Source organism: Podarcis tiliguerta (genome assembly GCF_965153285.1).
Source record: "Podarcis tiliguerta genome assembly, chromosome: 14".
Taxonomy (NCBI): domain Eukaryota; kingdom Metazoa; phylum Chordata; class Lepidosauria; order Squamata; family Lacertidae; genus Podarcis; species Podarcis tiliguerta.
This window is the reverse complement of record NC_139547.1, coordinates 15,004,110-15,027,570: the sequence shown is the minus strand read 5'-3', so window position 1 is coordinate 15,027,570 and position 23,461 is coordinate 15,004,110. Positions and strand designations below refer to the sequence as shown.

Sequence of the window (23,461 nt, the reverse complement as noted above, 5' to 3'; positions counted from 1 at the left end):
TGTGTGTGTGTGGATAGATGATAGATAGATGATAGATAGATAGATAGATAGATAGATAGATAGATAGATAGATGATAGATAGATATAGATAGATGATAGATAGATAGATGATAGATGATAATAGATAGATAGATAGATAGATGATAGATAGATAGATAGATAGATAGATAGATAGATAGATAGATAGATAGATATGGGTGTGTATGTGTGGGTGTGTATATAAATTCAGATGGAGTCATAGTCTATAGCTGGTGGGGGTACCCTTTGGTCTTCCCGTTGTTGCTGAATTACAACTCTTAGGCCGTTGGCCAAGCTTGCTGGGGCTGGTGGGAGCTGTCGTTCAGCAAGTTACTGGGTTTTGTTTGGAGGGTGTTCTGTTTTTTTGCACCAGGGTAGGAGTTCTGCAAAAACAGGCATTTCATTGGGAGATTTCTCTGGGAGTTTTTGGATGTTGTGAAACAGTTCAGCGGGAGATGAAGAAACTTGAATTCTTCACTGAATCCTCCCCGGGGCTTTGAGGATTCCATTAATAAACATACATCAAATTGAAGCGAGTTAGAGGAAACCATTAAAAGTAAAAAAAAATTGAGGCGGGGGAAAATCCTTGGTCTTTTTCTTTGCCAGGGCATTTCCAGACAACAGTGGGTAGTGGAAGAAACACACGTTTGGTTTTTAAGAAAATTCTTAAATGTCTTTCTTCTTAAAAAGATCTTGCATCATATTCTGATAATATTTAGTAAGGTTCTAGGGCAGATGAGCAACGTGGAGCGAAAACTGAGGAAGGTGGGGTTATTTTTCTTTCGCATCCACTGGCTTGACTCCAGTGGGAAACAGTTCTGTGGTTTTGCGAAATATTCTCTGGCATTGCAACAGGGCAAACCTTTGATCTTGCAAAGCAATAGAAATGAAGGCCTTGCAGTCAACAACTAAACTGGCGGCTGCTTGAGTGATTAGTGTCTCAATGGTTCATCAGCCTGCATCTGTCCATCAATTCTTGCTTGCAAGAAGACTTCACATTGTGCCTGAGTAATTCTTGGTTACCTTGTGGGTCCTTTTCTTTCTTTCTTTCTTTCTTTCTTTCTTTCTTTCTTTCTTTCTTTCTTTCTTTCTGGAGAGGGTGCATATCAGGCACCCACTAAAGGAGTCTACTTCAGAGGAGGACCTCATCCTTCCTGAAGGGAAACATATGGAACTGGTGCAGGTAAACTTTGGTCCTCCAGATCGTGCTGAACAACAACTTCCACAATCCTTGGGCCTTGGCCATGCTTGCTGAAGTTGATGAGAGCTGTAGTTAAGCAACACCTGGAGGGCCAAGGTTTCCCTACACATGATACAGAAGGACAGGTGAGGTTAGGCAACAATGAGGCAGAACCAGGACTGTTAGGCATTATGGTACTTCAGCTCCATTTAGCTGTTATTGAGGGCTCAGAGGCAGACATGGAAGTTGAGCCATGCCCAAGCCCAAGAGAGCACTGGCACATGAAGGTTTAGCGTCAGTCTGTAGAGAGTTTGAGGACTGGGACATTCACAGGGAAACCAAAATGCTTGTTTATAAAGCTATTATACTACCAACCTTACTGTATGCTTGTGAAACATGGACCACTTATAAACACCATCTGCAACTCCTCGAAAAATTCCATCAACTGTATCTCTGAACATTTTTATACATTGCTTGGGAAGACAGGTGAACTAATGCCAGTGTACTGGAAGAAGCAGATATCACGAGTGTTGAAGCAATGATTCTTCAACATCAACTTCGTTGGACTGGTCATGTTGTGCAGATGCCTGATCATCATCTTCTAAAGCAACTACTCTATTCCGAACTTAAAATACAGGAAGCATAATGCTGGTGATCAACAAAAGAGGTTTAAAGACTCTCTCATGGCAAATCTAAAATAAATGTGGTATAAACACTGAAAACTTGGAAACACTGGCCTGCGAGCGCTCTAATTGGAGAACACCAAAGGTGACATGGGTTTTAAAGACATTCGAATTCAGGACAAAAGGGAGAAGCGTGCTAAGAGGAAGGCACACTTGGCAAACCCTCACCATGATCAACTCCTGCCTAGAAACCTATGTCCTCACTGTGGAAGGACGTGTGGATCCAGAATTGGCCTCCAGTGTCACTTACGGACTCACTGTTAAAACCATGTTTATGGAAGACAATCTTACTCGGCTACGAGGGATCGCCGAAGCAGCAGCAACAACATCAGGCTGTAGTTAGGTGCTAGAGTGCCTGTCCAAAAGCTAAGACTTCATTCAGAGTAACAAACTACACATGAGGAGTCACACACACTGGGTTCTGCCCAACTCTCTCTCTCTCTCTCTCTCTGTGTGTGTGTGTGTGTGGCATCTCATGGCAGGAGAAGGTCCGATGGGACTCTCCACAGCCATGGGGAGGCCTGAGGGGGCCTGCTGTGGCTGTGGGTAGGTCCAGTGGGCCTTCACAGCTACAGGAGAGCCACCAATGGGGCCGGTCACAGGTGTGGGTAGGTCCAGTGGAGCCTGCTGTGGGTCTGGGGTATTGAGAGGTCCCGGCTCCCTCCTTGAATTTTTATTGGGGGACCTCATGTCTCCATCTGCTGGATGGTGCCCTTGTGAGGAGTAGTGCCCTCATGAGTAGACCTTACTCCTTAGCTAGCAAAGATTCCTGATTATTATTGTTTTCTGCATTAGGTGCCCAAATACATTGGCCTGCTTTGGGTACCATGCTCCATGATAGATGAGGCTGCCAATTTTTGCCTGGCCTCAGGCAGCAAAAAGCCTTGAACTGGCTCTGAGGATTATTGTTGCTGAAGGTTGACCACAAGCTGGCCAGTTTGACATCGCTGTATATGCAATTGTTTTAGCTGTTTTTAACATTTGTAAGTGTTTTATATGTGTTTTTGTTATATTGCAAATTGCTTTGAGATGCCTCATGGGAAGTGATTCATAGATGAAATAAATGTGTCTGAAAGTTCAAGTTTAGAAAAGGGAAGCCGCTAGAGTTTGCCCACTCTGAAAACAGCACTTTGGGGAGCAATTTTCTCCCCAGTCTTTTCACATTTAACTTCCTAAAGCTTTAAGTAGCAGCTCTGCAATATATCACGAGGGCAAAAGCCTCTAACTTTCAGGATGGTCCCTAAATTGTGGGACCTCTTCTCCACAGAAGTGCATCTACCATCTTCATTGTACAACTTCTGCCATATTCTGATGACACACCTCTTTACACTTAACGTGTTTTGTGGGCGCACCTTTTTTGGGTATGGGGAAGAATTTATATTGTTCTGCTTTGTTTGGAAAGGGTTTACGCATTTTAGAATTGTAATGCTGTTATCTGTGTTTTTAACCCTATTTTCTATTCCTGTATCCGACCCTGGGATCTTATGGAGAAGTGTGGATAAGAAATATTGCAAATCAATAAACCGATAAAGAACATTCCCAAAATTAGGAGCACTCCTAATTTTGTGCTCCTGAGCTATAGGCTTTTCCGGCATTCTTCCCTTGATGTCTCCTCCTCACTTCAACTCTCAGTCTCACTCATCACTCAGGAAAGCCCGTAAAGAGACATCTGGAAAATGATTTATATTTGTCCTTACATTTCTGCTCCTGGCTTGCAAAACAGCAATGTGGAAATCTGCAAATGGAACTCCTAGCTAAGTCCATTTTACTTTCATGCTCCAAGCAACTTGTTTACATTCTGCTGCAAGTCAACTTCATTTAAAAAAACGTAGTCTGGCTGGAACCTAATTGCGGAGTACTGTGTACCACACTTACCTGGCCCTGTTTTTTCTTCTTCCTTTTAACCCTTTGCAGTTTCGCCACAAAAGTGACAACCAGGTGAACAACCGGCAGGCTCAAGTACTCATTGATGGCAAGTAAGAAGCACGCCTTTATAATTTTCCGCATGCAATATCTCTTGCCAGTAGACAGTTATGGAAATTACTAGGCATTTGTCAAAATGCAGAATCCTGACATTGAAGTATTAAAACAGGGGTGGGGAGTTCCACATGGCCTTCCAGTCTTTTCTGCCCTCAGCTGCAGCTTCTTTTCCCAGGCATGTAAAGGTAAAGGTACCCCTGACCATTAGGTCCAGTTGTGACTGACTCTGGGGTTGTGTGCTCATCTCTCTCTATGTATTGTTTATATATTGTATTGTATTGTTTTTCCTTTTTCTTCTTCTTCTTTTTTTCTCTTTTTTTCTTTTCTCCTTTTTATAAGGTTTAAAAGTAATCAATATTATTTTAAACAAAAAAAAAAAAACACCAAAAAAAAAAACAACCACCCCAACACACTGGATCACTTGGCCTGAAAGCGAGATGAGCGCCGCAAGCCCGTAGTTGCCTTTGACACCATGCAAGTGTTCTTTACCTTTACCTTCTACCTACCACTTAGAGATTTTAAAGTACAGTGGTACCTTGGGTTAAGAACTTAATTCGTTCTGGAGGTCCGTTCTTAACCTGAAACTGTTCTTAACCTGAGGTACCACTTTAGCTAATGGGGCCTACTGCTGCCGCCGTGCTGCCGGAGCACGATTTCTGTTCTTATCCTGAAGCAAAGTTCTTAACCCGAGGTACTATTTCTGGGTTAGCGGAGTCTGTAACCTGAATTGTCTGTAACCTGAGGTACCACTGTATTAAAATGCTTTTAAATAAAATAGAGAAAAGCATGTGCTTTTTTCACCTGCATATGTAGAATTGTACATTTGTAGCTGGTATTCAGGCATTTAGTCCCCACCTGTGCACGCCAGGTGGGTGAGAAGGAGCCAGCCAGACACATACACTCTTCCCTCTGTGTAATGGGTTGGATCAGGAGCGTTGTCTCATTCAATCTAACCCTGAGAAAGAGGATTGCCACCTGAGTGTAGAGATTTGGGAAGCATCAGTCAGAACTCTATAGCGATGGAATGGAGGTGTCAGGGAACTGCCATCAGTGCCGGAGGGAGAGAGCAAAATCCAGAGGGATTCCGGAGAGCGTCCCGGGATTGGGAGAGGCAGCCCATCTTCTGGGGAAGAGAATCAGCGTAGCACCAGTGGAGAAGGGGGGCAGATGGGGGAAGCGGCGAGGCGGTCCCATGACTCCTTGCCGGGGACCAGCGGGGAGAGTAGGGGTCCTCCGCTGCCTACGCCCTCCTTGCGCAGAAGGCTTTCGCGCAGAGAGAGTAGGAGGAGACTAGGCGTCAAAGAGCTTATTTGCTGGAAGAAGTTTAAGAAACGCCCACTGACGGATTCTGCCAGACAGAAAAGGTTCACTCAGGCAACCCAGCCAGGTGTTTGCACCGGCTTATGCACGAGCAACCCCTAGAACCATTACAGGAGGATAGGAATTAGCAGACTGAAACCAAATGTAGTCTTTTTGTTGTACAGATTGACTGTGTTTGGAAAGCCCCTGGAAAGAAGGGCCATAGGCCAGTCTACTACAGTTATACCTTGGAAGCCGAATGGAATCCGTTCCGGGAGTCCATTCGACTTCCAAAACGTTCAACTTCCAGGGCACAACTTCCGATTGGCTGCAGGAGCTTCCTGCAGCCAATCAGAAGCCATGGGACATTTGGCTTCCAAAAATAGTTTGCAAACCAGAACACTCACTTCTGGGTTTGCATTGTTCGGGAGCCAAAATATTCGACTGGCGTTCGTCAACTAAGGTACGACTGTACACCCATGGCAAAATTGAATGATGGTCTGTAGTGAGAGAATACTGGATTATACCAGTTCAAAATGCAGGTGCTTACAAACACAAATAAGAATCAGAACATCACTGCGGAGGATATACTAAAACTTTTTCCCTGATATGCTAGCTTTCTACATGCATGGAGCTTTTGCTATATGGTAGCATTCTAATATGGGACTCTGCACCCGTGATACATTGACGTCACTTTCATCCTTGCAGCTTTCAACAAACGACACATCCTCACAATTCAGCTGAATGTAGGAATACAACGTTGAGTGTTGAAATCATGAGCGATATACATACACATGTTAATCAGCCTAAAGAATATTAACACCAAATGTGTGGGTAAATGACAAACAGAGGGGTGGCCAAAGTTTCCCTTTCAGAACTCTACTCAAGAACGCCTTGGCAATTGGTGCCCCAGTAAATATCATCATGTTTTTATTAGTGGCACATGCAAGTCGCACATGGAGCAATAATGAGAAGCAGTCCGTTCGTAACTTTTTAATGTTGTCATAACTGCAATTATATCTTATGCCTCATACAAGTGAAATTTGAAGTAAATAGGATGCATGCTGGGGAGATCATTATGAACAATCTTCTTTCTTGTACTTTTCCTTTCTTCTTTTGGAACAGAAAATATCTCCCTGCAAGTTGACAAATGACATTATGCACAACTTTTTTTTTAATGAGCAACGGGCAACTTTATTAGTCTGAGAAATCTGTGAACGCCAAGTGGCTCGACCCACTTTTATTCTGTGGTGAGCTATGAGGATTATTTCCTATTTAGCTTAGCCCTGGCATAGCTTGGCTGGTTATGTATATACACAGTAGGTGTGGGGTATCCTTGGCTCTCTGTGTTGTTGAACTACAACTCCCATCATCCCTGGCCATGCTTGCTGTGGCTGATGGGAGTTGTAGTTCAGCAACCTCTGGCGGACCAAAGATTTGTGATTCGAGGACCCGCCCCCTGCTTGGGAATAATAAAGACACGTGGACACAGTATATTAGGTTAATGGGCTAGAAAAGGCCACAACTTTATTGATTACAGCATGTGAGAGGTATTGGCTTAGGCATTGGACAACAGCAAATTTTGACTCCACCCACTCGGAGAGGGGTGAGTCTGACGAGGGATAACCACCAGTAGGGGGAGCCTGTTGATGTAAATACAACTGTAAGCTCTCCCCTGATGTCACCGGGGGTCATGCCATGCCCCCCGCCACACAGGGCATTGGACAGGATCCACAACTGCCGGATTCCTTTAACGGAATACCCATAAGTGAAGGGGTAGGCGATGGCCACACCTTGCCCTTCCAAACACCAACAACACATTCCAATGCCTAACCGCCAAATACCAAGAAAGTTGTGACGATTTGCTACGAGGTGGGGGGGGGGAAACCAAGAAGCCGGTGCCAATTTGCCAATTGGAAAAAACTCCTGCCAGGCCCCCCGGGCAACCAGGGCGACCAACCATGGGTCCATAGCAAGGTCAAGCGAGAAGCTACGCAGTAAAGGGAGTGGTGGGTGGGTGACTCAAGGAAATCGGCAGCACGATGGAGGCGAGAGCTGGCGCGGCCACATTTGAGCGGCTAAACCACGCCCCTGAGCTGGTGCCCGATTGGGTGCCCATCTGGGAGGCATGGCGCGCCAGCGACGGAATCTGCTCCTGCTCACAATCCCTCCCCTCCGGAAGGAGGAGAGGTTTTCTCACACCTGATCTACAGGCATGTAAATCTCTGTGCATTTGTAAGGTGCTAATGGGTCTCCTTTGCAGTGTGACCAGGCTTGTAGATGGTGACACCAAACCTTCTGCACATTTTTTCTGCTCCTCTGCGCTTTGCGAAGCTAACATAGAAGTGAGGCATGTTGATCCCAGCTCTGAATATGACAGAGATGATCTTTCTTTAAACTGAACTCTAAGCTTCTATTTTAGGTTGTTTTGAATAGAATGTTTAGCAATAAACATCATTTTCTGAGATTTCATTTGTTTGAAATGGGATTTAAGATTGTAAATATAGATTGTATAAATATACTGCAGCTGTAACAAACACAGATTATTTTTTTTAAAAAAAGAATCTGTTAATGGCTGTGATGATCCACTGTCCATCATTGTGCAATATCTAATATGCTTTTTGGCATAGAGTTTTTCAAAGGCCATCAGAGTATGGGTGAATTAAGGCACGGCCTTTTTAAGGTGTACACTTAATTTTATGTTGATTGTACACTTAAAGATGTCATGTGTGAATGTGAAATCCCTGATTTCATATATGTATGCTAATAAATGCAGCCATGATTGGCTACAGTCCCCTGTCAACTGTAAACTCAACTGCAAATCTGCAGTTCCTGCCATGAAATGTGAAAAGCTTTCTCGCAAGCCGAGAAAAAGGGAATGTATTGGAGCTTTCCTGGGTATAGAAAATGGCCCTGTTATCTCGGTCACTTTTGGCACAGCAAGGTAAATGGCAAGGAGAATTGACTGACTGGCATTTTTTCAGACATTCATTTTCTTTTATTTACTTATTACGACACTACCCTCTCGATCATATTCTCAAGATGGTTTGCAAAATGAACAAAACAATTAACATCATTATTAAAAAAAATAAGCTAAAAGCCACAAAATGATAAAAGCAACAAGAAGCAGACATAACAATCTTGTTCTATTCGACCAGGGGTAGGCAACCTAAGGCCCAGGGGCAGGATGCGGCCCAATCGCCTTCTCAGTCTGGCTCGGACAGTCCAGGAACCAGCGTGTTTTTATATGAGTAGAATGTGTCCTTTTATTTAAAATGCATCTCTGGGTTATTTGTGAGGCATAGGAATTCATTCATTCCCCCCCCCCCAATATATTCTGGCCCACCACATGGTCTGAGGGACAGTGGACTGGAAAAAAGTTGCTGACCCCTGTATTAGACTATTATGTTGCTGTGCTCCCTGTCTGTCTGTTGCCATAACATTAAACCACAGTTTCCTGCTATATCTGAACTGGGAAACCATGGTTTAGTATCTTACCACAAACACGTATATCAATCAAACCAGGATGTGATTTTCGTTTCATATTCTGGGTTGTAGTCAGCACTTTATTAGGCAGAGATCTTTATCCCCCCCCCCTTTAAACATCTTTATTGAAAGTTCAAAAAGTACACAACTATATGTGCACTAAGGGACGTGGGTTGTGCTGTGGGTTAAACCACAGAGCTTAGGATTTGCTGATCGGAAGGTCGGTGGTTCGAATCCCCATGACGGGGTGAGCTCCCGTTGCTCAGTCCCTGCTCCTGCCAACCTAGCAGTTCAAAAGCACGAAGTGCAAGGAGATAAATAGGTACTGCTCCGGCGGGAAGGTCAATGGCATTTCCTTGCCCTGCTCTGGTTCGCCAGAAGTGGCTTAGTCATGCTGGCCACATGACCCAGAAGCTGTACACCAGCTCCCTCAGCCAGTAAAGCGAGATGAGTGCCACAATCCCAGAGTCGATCACGACTAGACCTAATGGTCAGGGGCCCCTTTACCTTTTTATTCTACTTCACCAGATCGTAACCTTTCACAGTATTTGTAAGAATGGATTCCAAATATCATTGAATTTGTCCATGGCAAATCTGCATTTATTTGCAAGTTGTTCATATGTTGTGAGTTTGTATAAGTCTTCAATCCAGTTGTGGAAGGGAGACGCATTTTTATTTTCAAATTCATCAGGTTCAGTCTTTTTGCTGTTGTAAGGGCACAGAGAGTCCACTTGTATTGTCCTTTTGTAAGGTTGCATGTGCTGGGTGGATATTTTGCTCTGTACATATAAGGTTGATCTGTACAGTTCTGTTGATAGTTTCAGTTACCTTCTGCCAAAAATCTTTCCATATAGGCAGAGATTATCACTCTATTGTAATTGGATGAAATATTCTTATTATAGCATCATTGGCAGTTAATAATAAGACTAATAAATAAACAACCTCAAAGTACTCATGGCCTAGAAAACAAGCTCCACCAGATTATCGAGATGTGTTTTCAAGAATCCAGGACTTCGAAAACACTAGCACAGAACAATATTACTCCCTACGGAAGGGAATTCTCTGACCAGGCCTGGTACCAATGCACAAGGCTACATTAGTTTAGCCTTCAGAAGTCCCAAATGAGCCTTTTATCCAATCATCCTGGGCTAGAGAAGGTCAAGAGAGAGCATACTGTTTGTTGAGTCTCTAAAAAACAACAACCCTATTGCAGTACACCAACATCATGTCGAGTGTTATTACAAAACAAACTAAAAGGAGAACAGAGGTCTTACCCAAGAGGGATGATTTAGTGTACTTCCAAACATTACTGGAACTTCTATTTATTTTTTGCATGTCGAGGTCCCCAAGACACCCCCCAATAAAACACAAGTGACACATTATTTTTGTTTAAGGTTTTTGGCATAATTTTGGCCACAACTTTATTAAATTACAAGCAATGTGAGTGGTTGCTTAGGCATTGGTTGCGACTATCTGACCCCGCACGGGGACAGACTGACATTCGCACCCCCAGCGAAGTCAGAAAGGGTAAGTCACCTGGGGAGAGAGACGGGACTGGGAACCATCCCTCACCTCTCCCCAGATGCTCCCAGGGGCTCTTGTGTGGCCCTAGCCCCTTGACAGGGTTCGGACAAAAGCATGGCGAGCCCCTGGGTTCCTTTAATGGAAAACCGTTGCAGCAACAGCATTGGAGGGGCAGGCACAGCCAAATCCATACCCCTCCACCAACCAATTCCCAAACCAATGCCTAACCACAACCTTACAAGTTGTGACGATTTGCTACGCAGTAGGCAAAAACCAAATGGCACCAGCCAATCAGCCAAATGGACAAAATTCCTACTGGTCCCCTGCCCCAAAAGCAGACGACCCCATGACAGGCATAGCAAGGTCAAGTGAACAGCCTAAAATAGGGAAGGAGGGCAGGTGATCCGATGCACACAGCGAAAAGAGGAAGCTCAACGCTGTGCGCAGGGCATTTAAAGACTAGGTCTGTCAATCAAAAAATTGCAACATATAATTCTCCCCAGCAACAGCCAGCCCTCTGCTAATGGTGGCCAAACTCTTTCCAACAGCGGGGTGTCTTGCTAGCCCCCACCGCAGCACGTGCTCTCCATGAAGGAGAACACGCTTTATGCACTTGGTATGCATCCTATGTTTTTGGCGTGTGTGGAGGGGTGATTATTGATGTTTTCAGCTGATTCCTCCATACATTTGCCTTCCCTCCTAGAAGCACTTCCCCAACGGGAAAGAAACTTACCGTATTTTTGCTCTATAAGACTCACTTTTTCCCTTTTAAAAAGTAAGGGGAAATGTGTGTGCGTCTTATGGAGTGAATGCAGGCTGCGCAGCTATCCCAGAAGCCAGAACAGCAAGAGGGATTGCTGCTTTCACTGCGCAGCGATCCCTCTTGCTGTTCTGGCTTCTGAGATTCAGAATATTTTTTTCCTTGTTTTCCTCCTCCAAAAACTAGGTGTGTTTTATGGTCTGGTGCGTCTTATAGAGTGAGAAATACGGTATCACCAAACAAATGAATGAATCAATTTATTTCGGTAACAGACCAGAGATGTTATCACCAAATTACTTCATAGGCTGTATTCGGAGAGCCCAGTTTCTTGTATCCAAGCATAAGATGAAAACCTGTTCCTTGATCTCAGAAACCATCGTGTAAAATTTGGTTGCAATAAGTATCCGAAGAAGTGTCAAAAGGCAATTAGAAAACAAAGAACTTTCCACAATCTATAGTAGATTTAAGCTGCATATACACCATACATTTAAAGCACAGTCCCTCAGGAATCCTGGGAATTGTAGTCTATTTACAGAGCTACAGTTCCAACACCCTTCACAAATTACTGTTTCCAGGATTTGTTTGGGGAGCAGAGATGTGTTTTAAATGTGCTTTGAAAGTATGTTGTGTGCACAGTCACAGTCAATACTGGAGGCCTATTTTCTTAAAACGGTTTGCTTCGTGTTGCACACACAGCTGTTTCGATGCCAGGACCTAGGCTGTGTTTCTGCTGCCACTAATACAGTTTTCTGCATTGAGAGAGATAAAATGCAGAAGAGAATAGGCATGGAAGAATAGGGGCATTCTGGCTCGAGATGAAAATGCTGCAGCTGAAAACTTTCCGGGACAACATGTACTTGGATTGAAACTAAAGCGAAAGTCGTCCAATGTATAAGCCAAAGGACTGGCCCAAATGATGGTGTGGGGCATTTCTCATGGTTGTATAAATATGTAGGCTGCTTTTCTATAGAACAAGTGGATTAAAAAAACAAACTAACTAAAAAATAAATGACCCTGATCACCTTGTTATAGAGTAACCCACATTATGAATTTTTTTTTTGTAGTCACTTAGCAATACAGTGGGACGCGGGTGGCGCTGTGGGTAAAAGCCTCAGTGCCTAGGGCTTGCTGATCGAAAGGAAGGCGGTTCGAATCCCCACGGCGGGGTGCGCTCCCATTGTTCGGTCCCAGCACCTGCCAACCTAGCAGTTCAAAAGCACGTCAAAGTGCAAGTAGATAAATAGGGACCGCTTACTGGCGGGAAGGTAAACGGCGTTTCCGTGTGCAGCTCTGGCTTGCCAGAGCAGCGATGTCACGCTGGCCACGTGACCCGGAAGTGTCTGCGGACAGCGCTGGCCCCCGGCCTCTTGAGTGAGATGAGCGCACAACCATATAGTCTGTCAAGACTGGCCCGTATGGGCAGGGGTACCTTTACCTTTACTAGCAATACAGTAGTACCTTCGGTTACGTAACCCTCTGGTTACGTAAACTTTGGGATGCGAAAGTTGCAAACCCGGAAGTAGTTTACTGGGTTTTGCCGCGCATGCATGCGCAGAAGCGGTCCTCAGGTTGCGGAAACCTCAGGATCTGACTGGAGCTCTGGAACGGATCTCGTACCACTGTATACAAGTGCCAAGATGCATGCTATTTAATGCTGTATCATCTTAATTAAAAAGAAAATTTGATAGGCTGATGATATAAGGTGGCTTGGTGGTTTTTTTTAAGTGTCCGAAGCACCAATTGTTCATGCAGTACAGTGGTACCTCGTGTCACATACGCTTCAGGTTACATACGCTTCAGGTTACACACTCCGCTAACCCAGAAATAGTGCTTCAGGTTAAGAACTTTGCTTCAGGATAAGAACAGAAATCGGGCTCCGACGGCAACTGGAGGCCCCATTAGCTAAAGTGGTGCTTCAGGTTAAGAACAGTTTCAGGTTAAGAACGGACCTCCGGAACGAATTAAGTACTTAACCCGAGGTACCACTGTACTTTTGTATCTTGCCTTTCCCCTATCACAGGAACATGGGAAGCTCCCTAATACCAATTCAGACACTGGTGCACCTAGCTTAATATTGCACCTGTCCAGGGTTTCAGACAGGGGCCTTTTACAGCCTTAGCTGGAGGTGTTGGGGATTGAAACTGGAACCTTTTGCATTCAGAGCATCTGCTCAGCCAGTAAGTGTCAGGCTTCAAGGAATCAGCTTGCTCCCCGCCCCCCCCCCCAGCAGTAGATAAGCATAACAAAGCGAAAGGAGTCTCTTACCAGTTGGAAATGTTAATGATCACAGCGAGAGAACAAAGAATCCATTCCTCTGAATGAAGGTGCTCCAAATTAAGGGTTCCACCCACTTCCTCTTTAGTCACTCCCGTCACTTCCGCATCTTTCAACCTGATCTCTCTACCACTGTGCTTTCTGTTCTGCCACCTTATCTGCTCTCCTTGACCTTGGGCTGAGCGAATGGATGCTTTCCAGCAAAAGGGAGTCTGTTAACCCTCTCTCTTCCAGTGTTTCTTCTCCCCATCCAGTATTTCCCAGCTTCTGCCTTCTGAACTAGGCCCCTCTGCAAACCAATGTTCCGAATCTATACTGTCCTGCTCCTGGGAAGATTCAGGAGCAGGAGGGGATGGGGAGGCTTCCACCATTCCTCCTCAGAGCACCCCTCCTCAGCATGGTCCCTGACAGTAAGCAACTGCCCTCAAGGGCAAAGCTCATGGGCTCCCAGGTTGCCTTGCAGACCCAGACTAGCTGAGCTTAGCAAAATGATTTCGCCACCTGCCCTCCGACAATGCTGTTTGGGCCAATCTTTCTGTGCCAATCCACAGCTTTGGAGAGGTCTCTCAGAAGCTTTGACGGGATCCTATTATAGTTTTGTACATTGCACTTAAGGCTGTGTGCCTTTTGCTTTCTCAAAAGTTGTGGTGTTATGGCCATGAGAAGAAAGGGGCACAAGCAAAACGGGCCAAACCAACCCCTCCTCCTTGCTAACCTCACTGCGGCCAAATTTATCTCTTTCTATGGTGTCCCAGTTCTGCCATAACTTTACTATTCAAACTTTCCCTCTACTAAACTTCTAGGCCTGTTTTATAAATAGCTTCCTTGCAATACCAGAACAATGTGCCCACTTGCCTCATCATAAATATTTATCCCCTGGCTTATTTTTATCCTTCATTCCCATCTGAAGTAATAAAACATTTCTTATATCATAAAACAATTTTATGTCCTTTTCTTTTCCAATTTCTATTTGAGTGCCCCAGCGGCAGTCCCCCCTCTGTCCAGTAGCCGGACCTCAGATCAAGGAAAACACATGACAACCTATTTGAGATTAAAATGGCCACAACTTTATTAAATTTCAAATGAAGGGAACCTTGGCTTAGGCATTCGGTATATATCCCTCTTGGCACCTAGCTGGGAGTCTGAGGCAATACAGGGTCAATCAGGAATATGGGGACACTGCAAAACATAGAGGGAAGCTCTATGGCCCACTGCCAAGAACTCCCCTCAGGACCCCTCTAATGGGAAACCCTGATATCTCCACCGCAGAAAGGAGTGAGTCACTGCAACATCCCTTCTTTGATTGTTGGACTAAAGGATTCTGCCCAAGGTCTAAAACCGCCAAAGTTTTGACAATTGCTAGGGGGAAGGCAATAGATAAATAGGGACCGCTTACCAGCGGGAAGGTAAACAACGTTCCGTGTGCTGCGCTGGCTCGCCAGATGCAGCTTGTCACGCTGGCCACGTGACCCGGAAGTGTCTTTGGACAGCGCTGGCTCCCCGCCTTAAGAGTGAGATGAGCGCACAACCCTAGAGTCTGGCAAGACTGGCCCGTACAGGCAGGGGTACCTTTACCTTTACCTTTAGGGGGAAGGCAAAACCTGCAGGGCAGGGAAATTTCCTTCCCGGCTGTGAAAAATAGCAACCATCATCAGACTGTAGCAATGCCCATGAACCTGGAAAGGAAAAGGTCAGCCTGGAAGAAAAGATACATCTTCCTCTTCTCTGGCAATCACTCGTAGCCGAGTAAGATTGTCTTCCATAAACACAGTTTTAACAGTGAGTCCGTAAGTGGCTGTGGAAGCCAGTTCTGGATCCACATGTCCTTCCACGGCGGGGACATAGGTTTCCAGGCGGGAGTTGATCATGGTGAGGGTTTGCCAAGTGTGCCTTCCTCTTAGCATGTTTCTCCCTTTCATCCTGAGTTTGAGCATCTTCAAAGACCATGAGACCTTTGGTCAAGGCTGTTCTCCAACTGGAACGCTCGCAGGCCAGTGTTTCCCAGTTGTCGGCGCTTATACTACATTTTTTAAGATTTGCCTTGAGACAGTCTTTAAACCTCTTTTGTTGACCACCAGCATTACGCTTTCCATTTTTAAGTTCGGAATAGAGTAGTTGCTTTGGAAAACGATGATCAGGTATCCGTACAACATGACCAGCCCAACAAAGTTGATGTTGAAGAATCGTCGCTTCAACACTCATGATCTTTGCTTTTTCAAAGTACACTGGCATTAGTTCGCCTGTCTTCCCAAGTGATGTGCATATTTTTCAGAGACACCATTGATGGAGTCTCTTTTGAGGAGTTGGAGATGATACAATTAGAGGGAAGGCTGTGTGGGTGATGCTCTGGGGCCAACTGCGCCACTGGCGTCAGTGCAGGCCCTTTTTTATCCTTTAGGAGCGGACCGGAGTGAAGACTGCACATTCCCGGTCCTCTCCTCTTGCCCCACCCCCCAGGCCACTGCAGATAGGCTGATTTGAACAAGGGGGTTTGGCAGGGAACCCAAAACAACTTCGCAGCGACCAATGAGGGTGGGCAGAGCCAACTGCCAGTGGAGTGGCGTGGCTGCTGGAGGGCGATGGGGCTGCATGCCAGTCCGTAAGCCTTGCCCATTGCAGACCTGGTGAACGGTTATTTACCTCCATTATTTAATTTCTCTACTAATTAATCTAGAATAAGTGGAGGGTAGTCCATTAAGGCAAATGGGTCACTGCCCACCTCTCAGCCTTGACCCGTCCTCTTTCTTGCAACCAGTCAGGGAGCGGCTCTTAATATCGTTGGCTGTGGCTGTACCAGTGTGGTGTAGTAGTTAAGAGAGGTGGACTCGTAATCTGGTGAACCGGGTTTGCGTCTCCGCTCCTCCACATGCAGCTGCTGGGTGACCTTGGGCTAGTCACCCTTCTCTGAAGTCTCTCAGCCCCACTCACCTCACAGAGTGTTTGTTGTGGGGGAGGAAGGGAAAGGAGAATGTTAGCCGCTTTGAGACTCCTTCAGGTAGTGATAAAGCAGGATATCAAATCCAAACTCTTCTTCTACTCTTCAGCTCCACCAGCCCCAGTGAACACAGCCACCAATGTCTATAAGATACCGCTACTTAGTCATAAAGGATTATGTTTCAGTGAGGAATTTTGAGAGACCCCCCTCTCACAACACGTAAATGTTAAAAATGTATAATGCGTATTCTCCTTCACTGTAGATTGCAGAATGAAAAATGGATGAATGTGAGAGCTGGAGACATCATTAAATTGGAAAATGACCAGTTTGTGGTGGTAAGTGCCTATAACTTTACTCCTTTAGAATATGTATCGCAGAGAACGATATCTTGTCCTAAACATGGTTAGGAAATAGGATGCAGGTCACCCCTCTTTCTTGCCTAAAATAAATTAGCTGTAATTTTGTCTGCATGGGTGATGAGCAGGGTGTGCAAAACAGCTTCTACCCTGATTTCAAACTATTCTTCTAAAGGTGAACATGGTTTGTTGATGATTGACGCTGTATCATAATTAATTAGCCGAATATCAGCTCTGGATAAATTGGTGGAAAGCATTATTAGAAATAAAATGATCAAATATAGGTGTGTGTGTTTTTTGGGGGGGAGGGGAGTCCTCTAGTTGTTGTTGGATTCCAACTCCCATCGCTGCTGGTCATTATAGCCTGTTAAGGGATGATGGGAGTTGCAGTTCAAAAACATCACCACCACACTACCCTTGATAGAGAAGAATGAGTCTTGCTGATGAAGGAACAGCATGGCTCCTGGGATGGTTAGTCTGGTTTCGCTGAGCTTTAAGAGTTCTTTGTGAGTCTTGTCAAGCCTTATCTGAGCAGACATTATTTACTTGAACTTTCAGAAAGCTTTATATTCCTTCACCAAAAGCTCATGAGAAAGCATAGCAGTCGCAGAAGAAATAGATGGTTCCTTGTTACTGAATGGCTAAAGAACATGACAATTCACCAGTTTTTTATTGTGAATTTCACCCTACAAACACATTATCGAACACAGTGCAATATATACATTTCTGGAAGCAATTTCCCCTATCAAAATGCATTTTTGTATGTTATCGTCACTAAAATATGCATCTGATGCACCTGGCCTGCTAATATATGCATTTTTGTACACGCCTTTGGGTTGGAGAACTTCGTTGCAGAGAAGTGTGAAGGACAGCTGTGCTTTGGAGCATATATTTTTTCAAAAACTACAGATTAGGTGGCTTTTCACAGAAATGCAAACAAAATCCAGTTTCTCCCCTGTCTTTACCTGCAACCCATCCCCTACGTCCTAATCATAGGTGTTTGCTAACATTTCAAAGATGATAGGAATATGCAAATAAAATACGGTTGTGCAGTTACTTTAACAGTGCTGAAAATCTTCCTTCCCTTTATAGGCTGATCTGTTACTCCTTTCTAGCAGTGAACCACATGGACTGTGTTACATCGAGACCGCAGAGCTTGATGGGTATGAATGTTTTCAATCTATTTTGCCTTTAACCTCGTAAAGTGCTGGTCCCTCCAGCAGTAATTATAAAAACAATAATAATTTATTATTTATACCCCACCCATCTGGCTGGGTTTTCCCAGCCACTCTGGGCAGCTCCCAATAAAATATTAAAAATACGATAAAACTTCAGACATTAAAAACTTCCCTAAACAGGGCTGCCTTCAGATGTCTTCTAAAAGTCAGATAGTTGTTTATTTCCTTGACATCTGATGCATAGCTGTCAACTTTCCCCTTTTTAAAGGGAAATCCTATTCGGAATAAAGGAATTTCCCTTTAAAATTGACAGCTATGATCTGATGGGAGGGTGTTCCAAAGGGCAGGCGCCACTACCAAGAAGGCCCCTGCCTGGTTCCCTGTAACTTGGCTTCTCTCAGGGAGGGAACCGCCAGAAGGCCCTCGGAGCTGGACCTCAGTGTCTGGGTTGAACGATGGGGGTGGAGACGCTCCTTCAGGTATACTGGGCTGAGGCTGTTGAGGGCTTTAAAGGTCAGCACCAACACTTTGAAATGTGCTCGGAAACGCAGTGGGAGCCAATGTAGGTCTTTCAGAACCGGTGTTACATGGTCTCAGCGGCCACTCCCAGTCACCAGTCTAGCTGCCGCATTCTGGATTAGATGCAGTTGCCGGGTCACCTTCAAAGGTAGCCCCACGTAGAGCGCATTGCAGTAGTCCGAGCGAGAGATAACTAGAGCATGCACCACTCTGGCGAGACAGTCCATGGGCAGGTAGGGTCTCAGCCTACATACCAGGTGGAGTTGGTAGACAGCTGCCCTGGACACAGACCTGTGCCTCCATGGACAGTTGTGAGTCCAGAATGACTCCCAGGCTGCACACCTGGATCTCCACGGAGGACTAAAAGCACTGAGTGGGCAACATTTTCCTTTCTTCAGCCCCTGTCCCTACTCATCTTAAATGAATAGGGAAGGGGTATTATTTTGGTATTTTACCAGAGCAGCTGAGAAAGCAGCAACCATACCTGATTGGCGTATAGCAATCAGGGAGGATTGCAGTAGTCCAAGTGGGAGATAACTAAAGTATGCACCACTCTGGCGAGACAGTCTGCAGGCCAGTTGAGCAATGAAGTGACCGGGAAACCCTGTTGTCTGAATGCACTCTGTGCCTAGAAATCTGAACTTTCAAATGTTAAAAAACATGGCAACATGTACTAAACATGTACTTACTGTTTAAGACTCTAAATAGTTCTTTCAAGGGCCTCTCAGGGGTGGGGGGGGGATAACTATTTCAAATTCCCTGTTTCACAGTTTGGTTGCTGCTACTGTAAAATGATATTAATTTCCCTCTGAAGTGCAAAAAAATATAAAAATTTCCTCAGCATGAACATCTGCGTTTGGTGTGAACTCCTTTCAGATGGCAGTGGTTTTGCCCTGTTATACTTAGTAACCTGTGTGTGGGATGTCTAGATGCAGCCTGACTAAATCATATTTGTTGTTTTCTTTCTTCAGAGCCTCAAAACAAATAATTGCTGTGCAGATGTTCAACCTTTACAATGCCAGCTTTTTAATCAAAACAAAACCAAAGCTCTTTCATTGTAGTGCAATTCCAGTTAGTCCGGTGGGAAGTGAGTTTGCGTCCTGCCCTGGGGGGTGGGGAGAGGGGAGCCCGCCCAGCAGACTTGACCCCTTTTCATTGGTCAGCAGCAGCCGCAGTTCTCTCTGGGCTGATAAGTTAATTAGTTTTTCTCCAACTGAAACCAAGGGCCCACCCACAGCATACATTTAAACAATGTGCTACTACAGTACTTTGGATCTGTTGGATCTCTGCACCACCTGTGGGTGGAAGAAGGTAAAAAAAGGTAAAGGACCCCTGGACGGTTAAGTCCAGTCAAAGGCAACTATGGGGTTGTGGTGCTCATCTCGCTTTCAGGCTGAGGGAGCCGGCATTTGTCCGCAGACAGCTTTCTGGGTCATGTGCCCAGCATGACCAAACCGCTTCTGGTGCAACAGAACACCATGACGGAAGCCAGAGCTCATGGAAACACCATTTACCTTCCCGCCACAGTGGTACCTATTTATCTACTTGCACTGGTGTTCTTTCGAACTGCTAGGTTGGCAGGAGCTGGGACAGAGACGCGGGAGCTTACCCTGTCGTGGGGATTTGAACCGCCGACCTTCCGATTGGCAAGCCCAAGAGGCTCAGTGGTTTAGACCATAGCGAAGCCTCTGGTCACAAACAGCAAGTTAAGATGCAAGCAATTGTTCCTAAAATGAGCACTCCGAGTAATTGTCAGAGAAACCCATGTTTCAAGGGTTTGAACACTTAGCCCCTCATAGCTGCACACAGTTGTTTGCAGAGTAAGATGTAGCAATCCAATCCAAAATGTCTGATGTGATGTCATTGCATTTCACAGACATGCCATGCAGTGACATCACATTCTGTTTTGCTGATTATTACCAGGGAAGAGGGGAAGAGATGCAGCTACAAGCGTGTCATTATGGGTGGTATTTGAGTAGTTTATTTTTTTTAAAAAAAAATATTTATGCTTTTCAGGTTTATACATTTCACTCATTATACAGTCATTTTAACATTTCAAAACTTGACTTCCTTCCTCCTCTTTCTGCTGTAACTTAAATTTATTTTTAATATCTTCTGCATATTCAAATTAACTTAATTTGCTCATTTATTCATCTACTTTAAATATATACCCTTATAAAACTGCAGGTTATTACCATAATCCTGCCAATTGGTTTACAGTTTATCTATAAATATTCAGTAAACCATTTCCATTCTTTTATAAAAAGTTTGTTATCTTGATTTCTTATTCTTCCGGTAAGTTTCGCCATTTCTGCATATTCTATAAGTTTTTGTATCCATTCTTCTTTTGCTGGGACTTCTGCTTCTTTCCGTTTTTTAGCGAGTAACATTCTTGCCGCTGTAGTAGCATACGTGAATAAGTTTCTGTACAGTTTAGGTAGTTCTGTCCCTATAATTCAGCTAGTCTAGGGACTCAGCTATACAGCTGCAAATATAACGTTTTAGGAGCGTTTTAAATTCATTACGCAAATATGACACTAGATGGCGATGCTGAGCTAATGGCAAATTCAATATATATTTTAAAACTTTTTAAAAGCATTTTCACAGTGGTCACCACTGATCTAGTTCAAGCCTGAGTGACTTGAACTAGGGAACCTCCTGTAATTTTTAAGAGTGGTTGAAGGTGGTAAGCTGGTGACATCATGTGTACATTAATTTCTTTTGCTGTTCTATAACTTTTTTGCTCTGCTATTGCAAAAAAAAAATTTCACCAGGAGTTACAATGGAGCATGGGGGAAAATACATATCTGTGTTGGCACTCTTTTGTTTCTTGCGGGGACACACACCCTTATTGTTTACTTCCAGTCAATGTACAACATTACGGGATTAAGTTCCAGAGAGATGTGTAAATAGTATATTATGAATTTTGCAGCGAAACCAACCTAAAAGTGCGACAGGCTTTACCCGTGACCTCAGAACTTGGAGATGACATTACCAGGCTTGCAGAATTTGATGGTAAGTAACTGAAGCAGTAGCGAAAGTTAATTTTTGGAAACTTAATTTTTGGAAACTTAATTGGTTAAAGTTTTTTGTTCGTTTGTTTTGCTGTGTCAGAAATTCCTGCTGGAAATTCCTGTGTATGAAATCAGGTACTACCTGAAAATTAACCGTGTTATTGTCGCCATGCCATATGATTCATGTTTTCATACATTACCAGACTAGTCTGCCAGACTAGATCACAAAAAATTAGCTGCTGTCATGTTTACTGTTGGATCCTGACGTCTTTTTGATCCTTATTCTTGGCTCGTTCTCTGGTGCCAATTGCTCATTGGTCTTGATTTGGGGCTTGATCTACAATCCTCTCTTCGGGTTGCCTTCAGATCCTGATTTACCTGGATCTAGGCTCCTGGTTCCTGTTTCTCTCCAGACTGCTGTTTGAGGCCCAGCCCTAACACAGAGCAAGAGGCATCCATTTCCCAATTCAGGAAAGTCAGTTTATTTCAAATGAATTGCTGCGTATCACACTAATATTTTGTGGGAGATTGGTATATAAACATTATATAGATATAAACTGTTTTTTAAAAATCTGCTTGGTAATTTGAATACATTTTTATATGTATAGTCATACCTTGGAAGTCGAACAGAATCCATTCCGGAAGTCCATTTGACTTCCAAAACGTTCGGAAACCAAACTGTGGCTTCTGATTGGCTGCAGGAAACAACAGACGTTCGGCTTCCAGAAATAGTTCGCAAACTGGAACAGTCACTTCTGTTCTTGGGAGCCGAAATGTTGGAGAACTAAGCTATTCGAAAACCAAGGTACGACTGTGTTTTGTTTCGAAGCATGCCTCTATAATTGTCTTTTGATACGTTGTTTCAGCTGAGAAGTGCATCTCAATGTGAAACCCAGTGGATAGTTTCATTCTGATACATATATTAGTCTTGGAGGTGCAGATTTGATCAGTTTGTAACGGAATATGCAGAGGTCAAATTCCTCCTGTCAATTTGCATTTCTTAGTGTAGAAAGTATTGATCTGATGTGTAGAGATCTTTCCTATTCTACTTATTGCAAGAGGGTTCTGGAAGCTTCCCTGCGTGATCAGTGGACCTAAGAACATCAGAAGAGCCTTGCTGGATCACACCAAAGACTCATCTTGTCTAGCATCCTGTTAGGACCAGGACATTCGCAGGGAAACCAAAATGCTTGTTTACAAAGCTATTGCACTACCAACCTTACTGTATGCTTGTAAAACGTGGACCACTTATAAACGCCATCTCCATCTCCTCAAAAGTTTCCATCCAAGGTGTCTCCAAAAACTTTTACACATTGCTTGGGAAGACAGGCAAACTAATGTCAGTGTACTGGAAGAAGCAAAGATCACCCGTGTCAAAGTGATGGTTCTTCAACATTAACTTCATTGGACTGGTCATGTTGTGCAGATGCCTGATCATTGTCTTCCAAAGCAACTGCTCTATTCCAAACTTAAAAACAGAAAGCGTAATGCTAGGGCAAAAACAAAAGAGGTTTAAAGACTGTTTCAAGGCAAATCTAAAAAAATGTAGTATAAACACCGGCAACTGGGAAACACTGGCCTGCAAGGGCTCCAATTGGAGAACAGCCTTTACCAAAGGTATCATGGGTTATGAAGATGCTCTAACTCAGAACGCAAGGGAGAAACGTGCTAAGAGGAAGGCACGCTTGGCAAACCCTCACCGTGATCAACTCCCGCCCGGAACCCTATCTCCCCACTGTGGAAGGATGTGTGGATCCAGAATTGGCCTCCACAGTCACTTATGGACTTACTGTTAAGACTGTGTTCATGGAAGACAATCTTACTTGGCTATGAGTGATCGAAGAAGAAGAAGAAGAAGAAGAAGAAGAAGAAAAAGAAGAAGAAGAAGAAATTGTCTGTGTTCATAATTTCTCTTTAGACCAGTTTGGTCTAAGAAGAAGAAGAGTAGGACCATGAGCACAACAGCACTCTCCCCACTTGCAATTCCTAGGAACTGACATTTGGAGGTGAATCATAGCTTTCATGCCTCCTGAAATTTCTAAAACTTCCAAGAATACTGCATAGACTTCAGCAACAGAAGAAAAAGAACAATCGGGCTGGTGTGCAAATTTTTGTTGTTGAGCAGGTTTGTGTGTTATAGCTCTAGTTTCATTTATCCTTCTCAAACCTGCTAATATTTTTGGTACTTTTTGTTAACAGAAATACTTAATACAGCTAGCGTTCATGTTCAGAAATTGAATTCTTCCAGATTGAGA

At 44.2% G+C, this 23,461-nt stretch overlaps 1 protein-coding gene across 1 annotated transcript in view; it reads left to right on the top strand.

Annotated features, from left to right (window-relative positions):
• The window catches only part of ATP8B4 (ATPase phospholipid transporting 8B4 (putative)), a 112,555-nt gene that overhangs the window by 19,743 nt on the left and 69,351 nt on the right, over window positions 1–23,461 (top strand). The window contains exons 7-10 of the mRNA XM_083411852.1: window positions 3,796–3,857; window positions 16,402–16,474; window positions 17,588–17,658; window positions 21,125–21,207. Of these exons, the coding sequence (XP_083267978.1) occupies window positions 3,796–3,857; window positions 16,402–16,474; window positions 17,588–17,658; window positions 21,125–21,207 (289 nt within the window). The remainder of the gene's footprint in view (window positions 1–3,795; window positions 3,858–16,401; window positions 16,475–17,587; window positions 17,659–21,124; window positions 21,208–23,461) is intronic.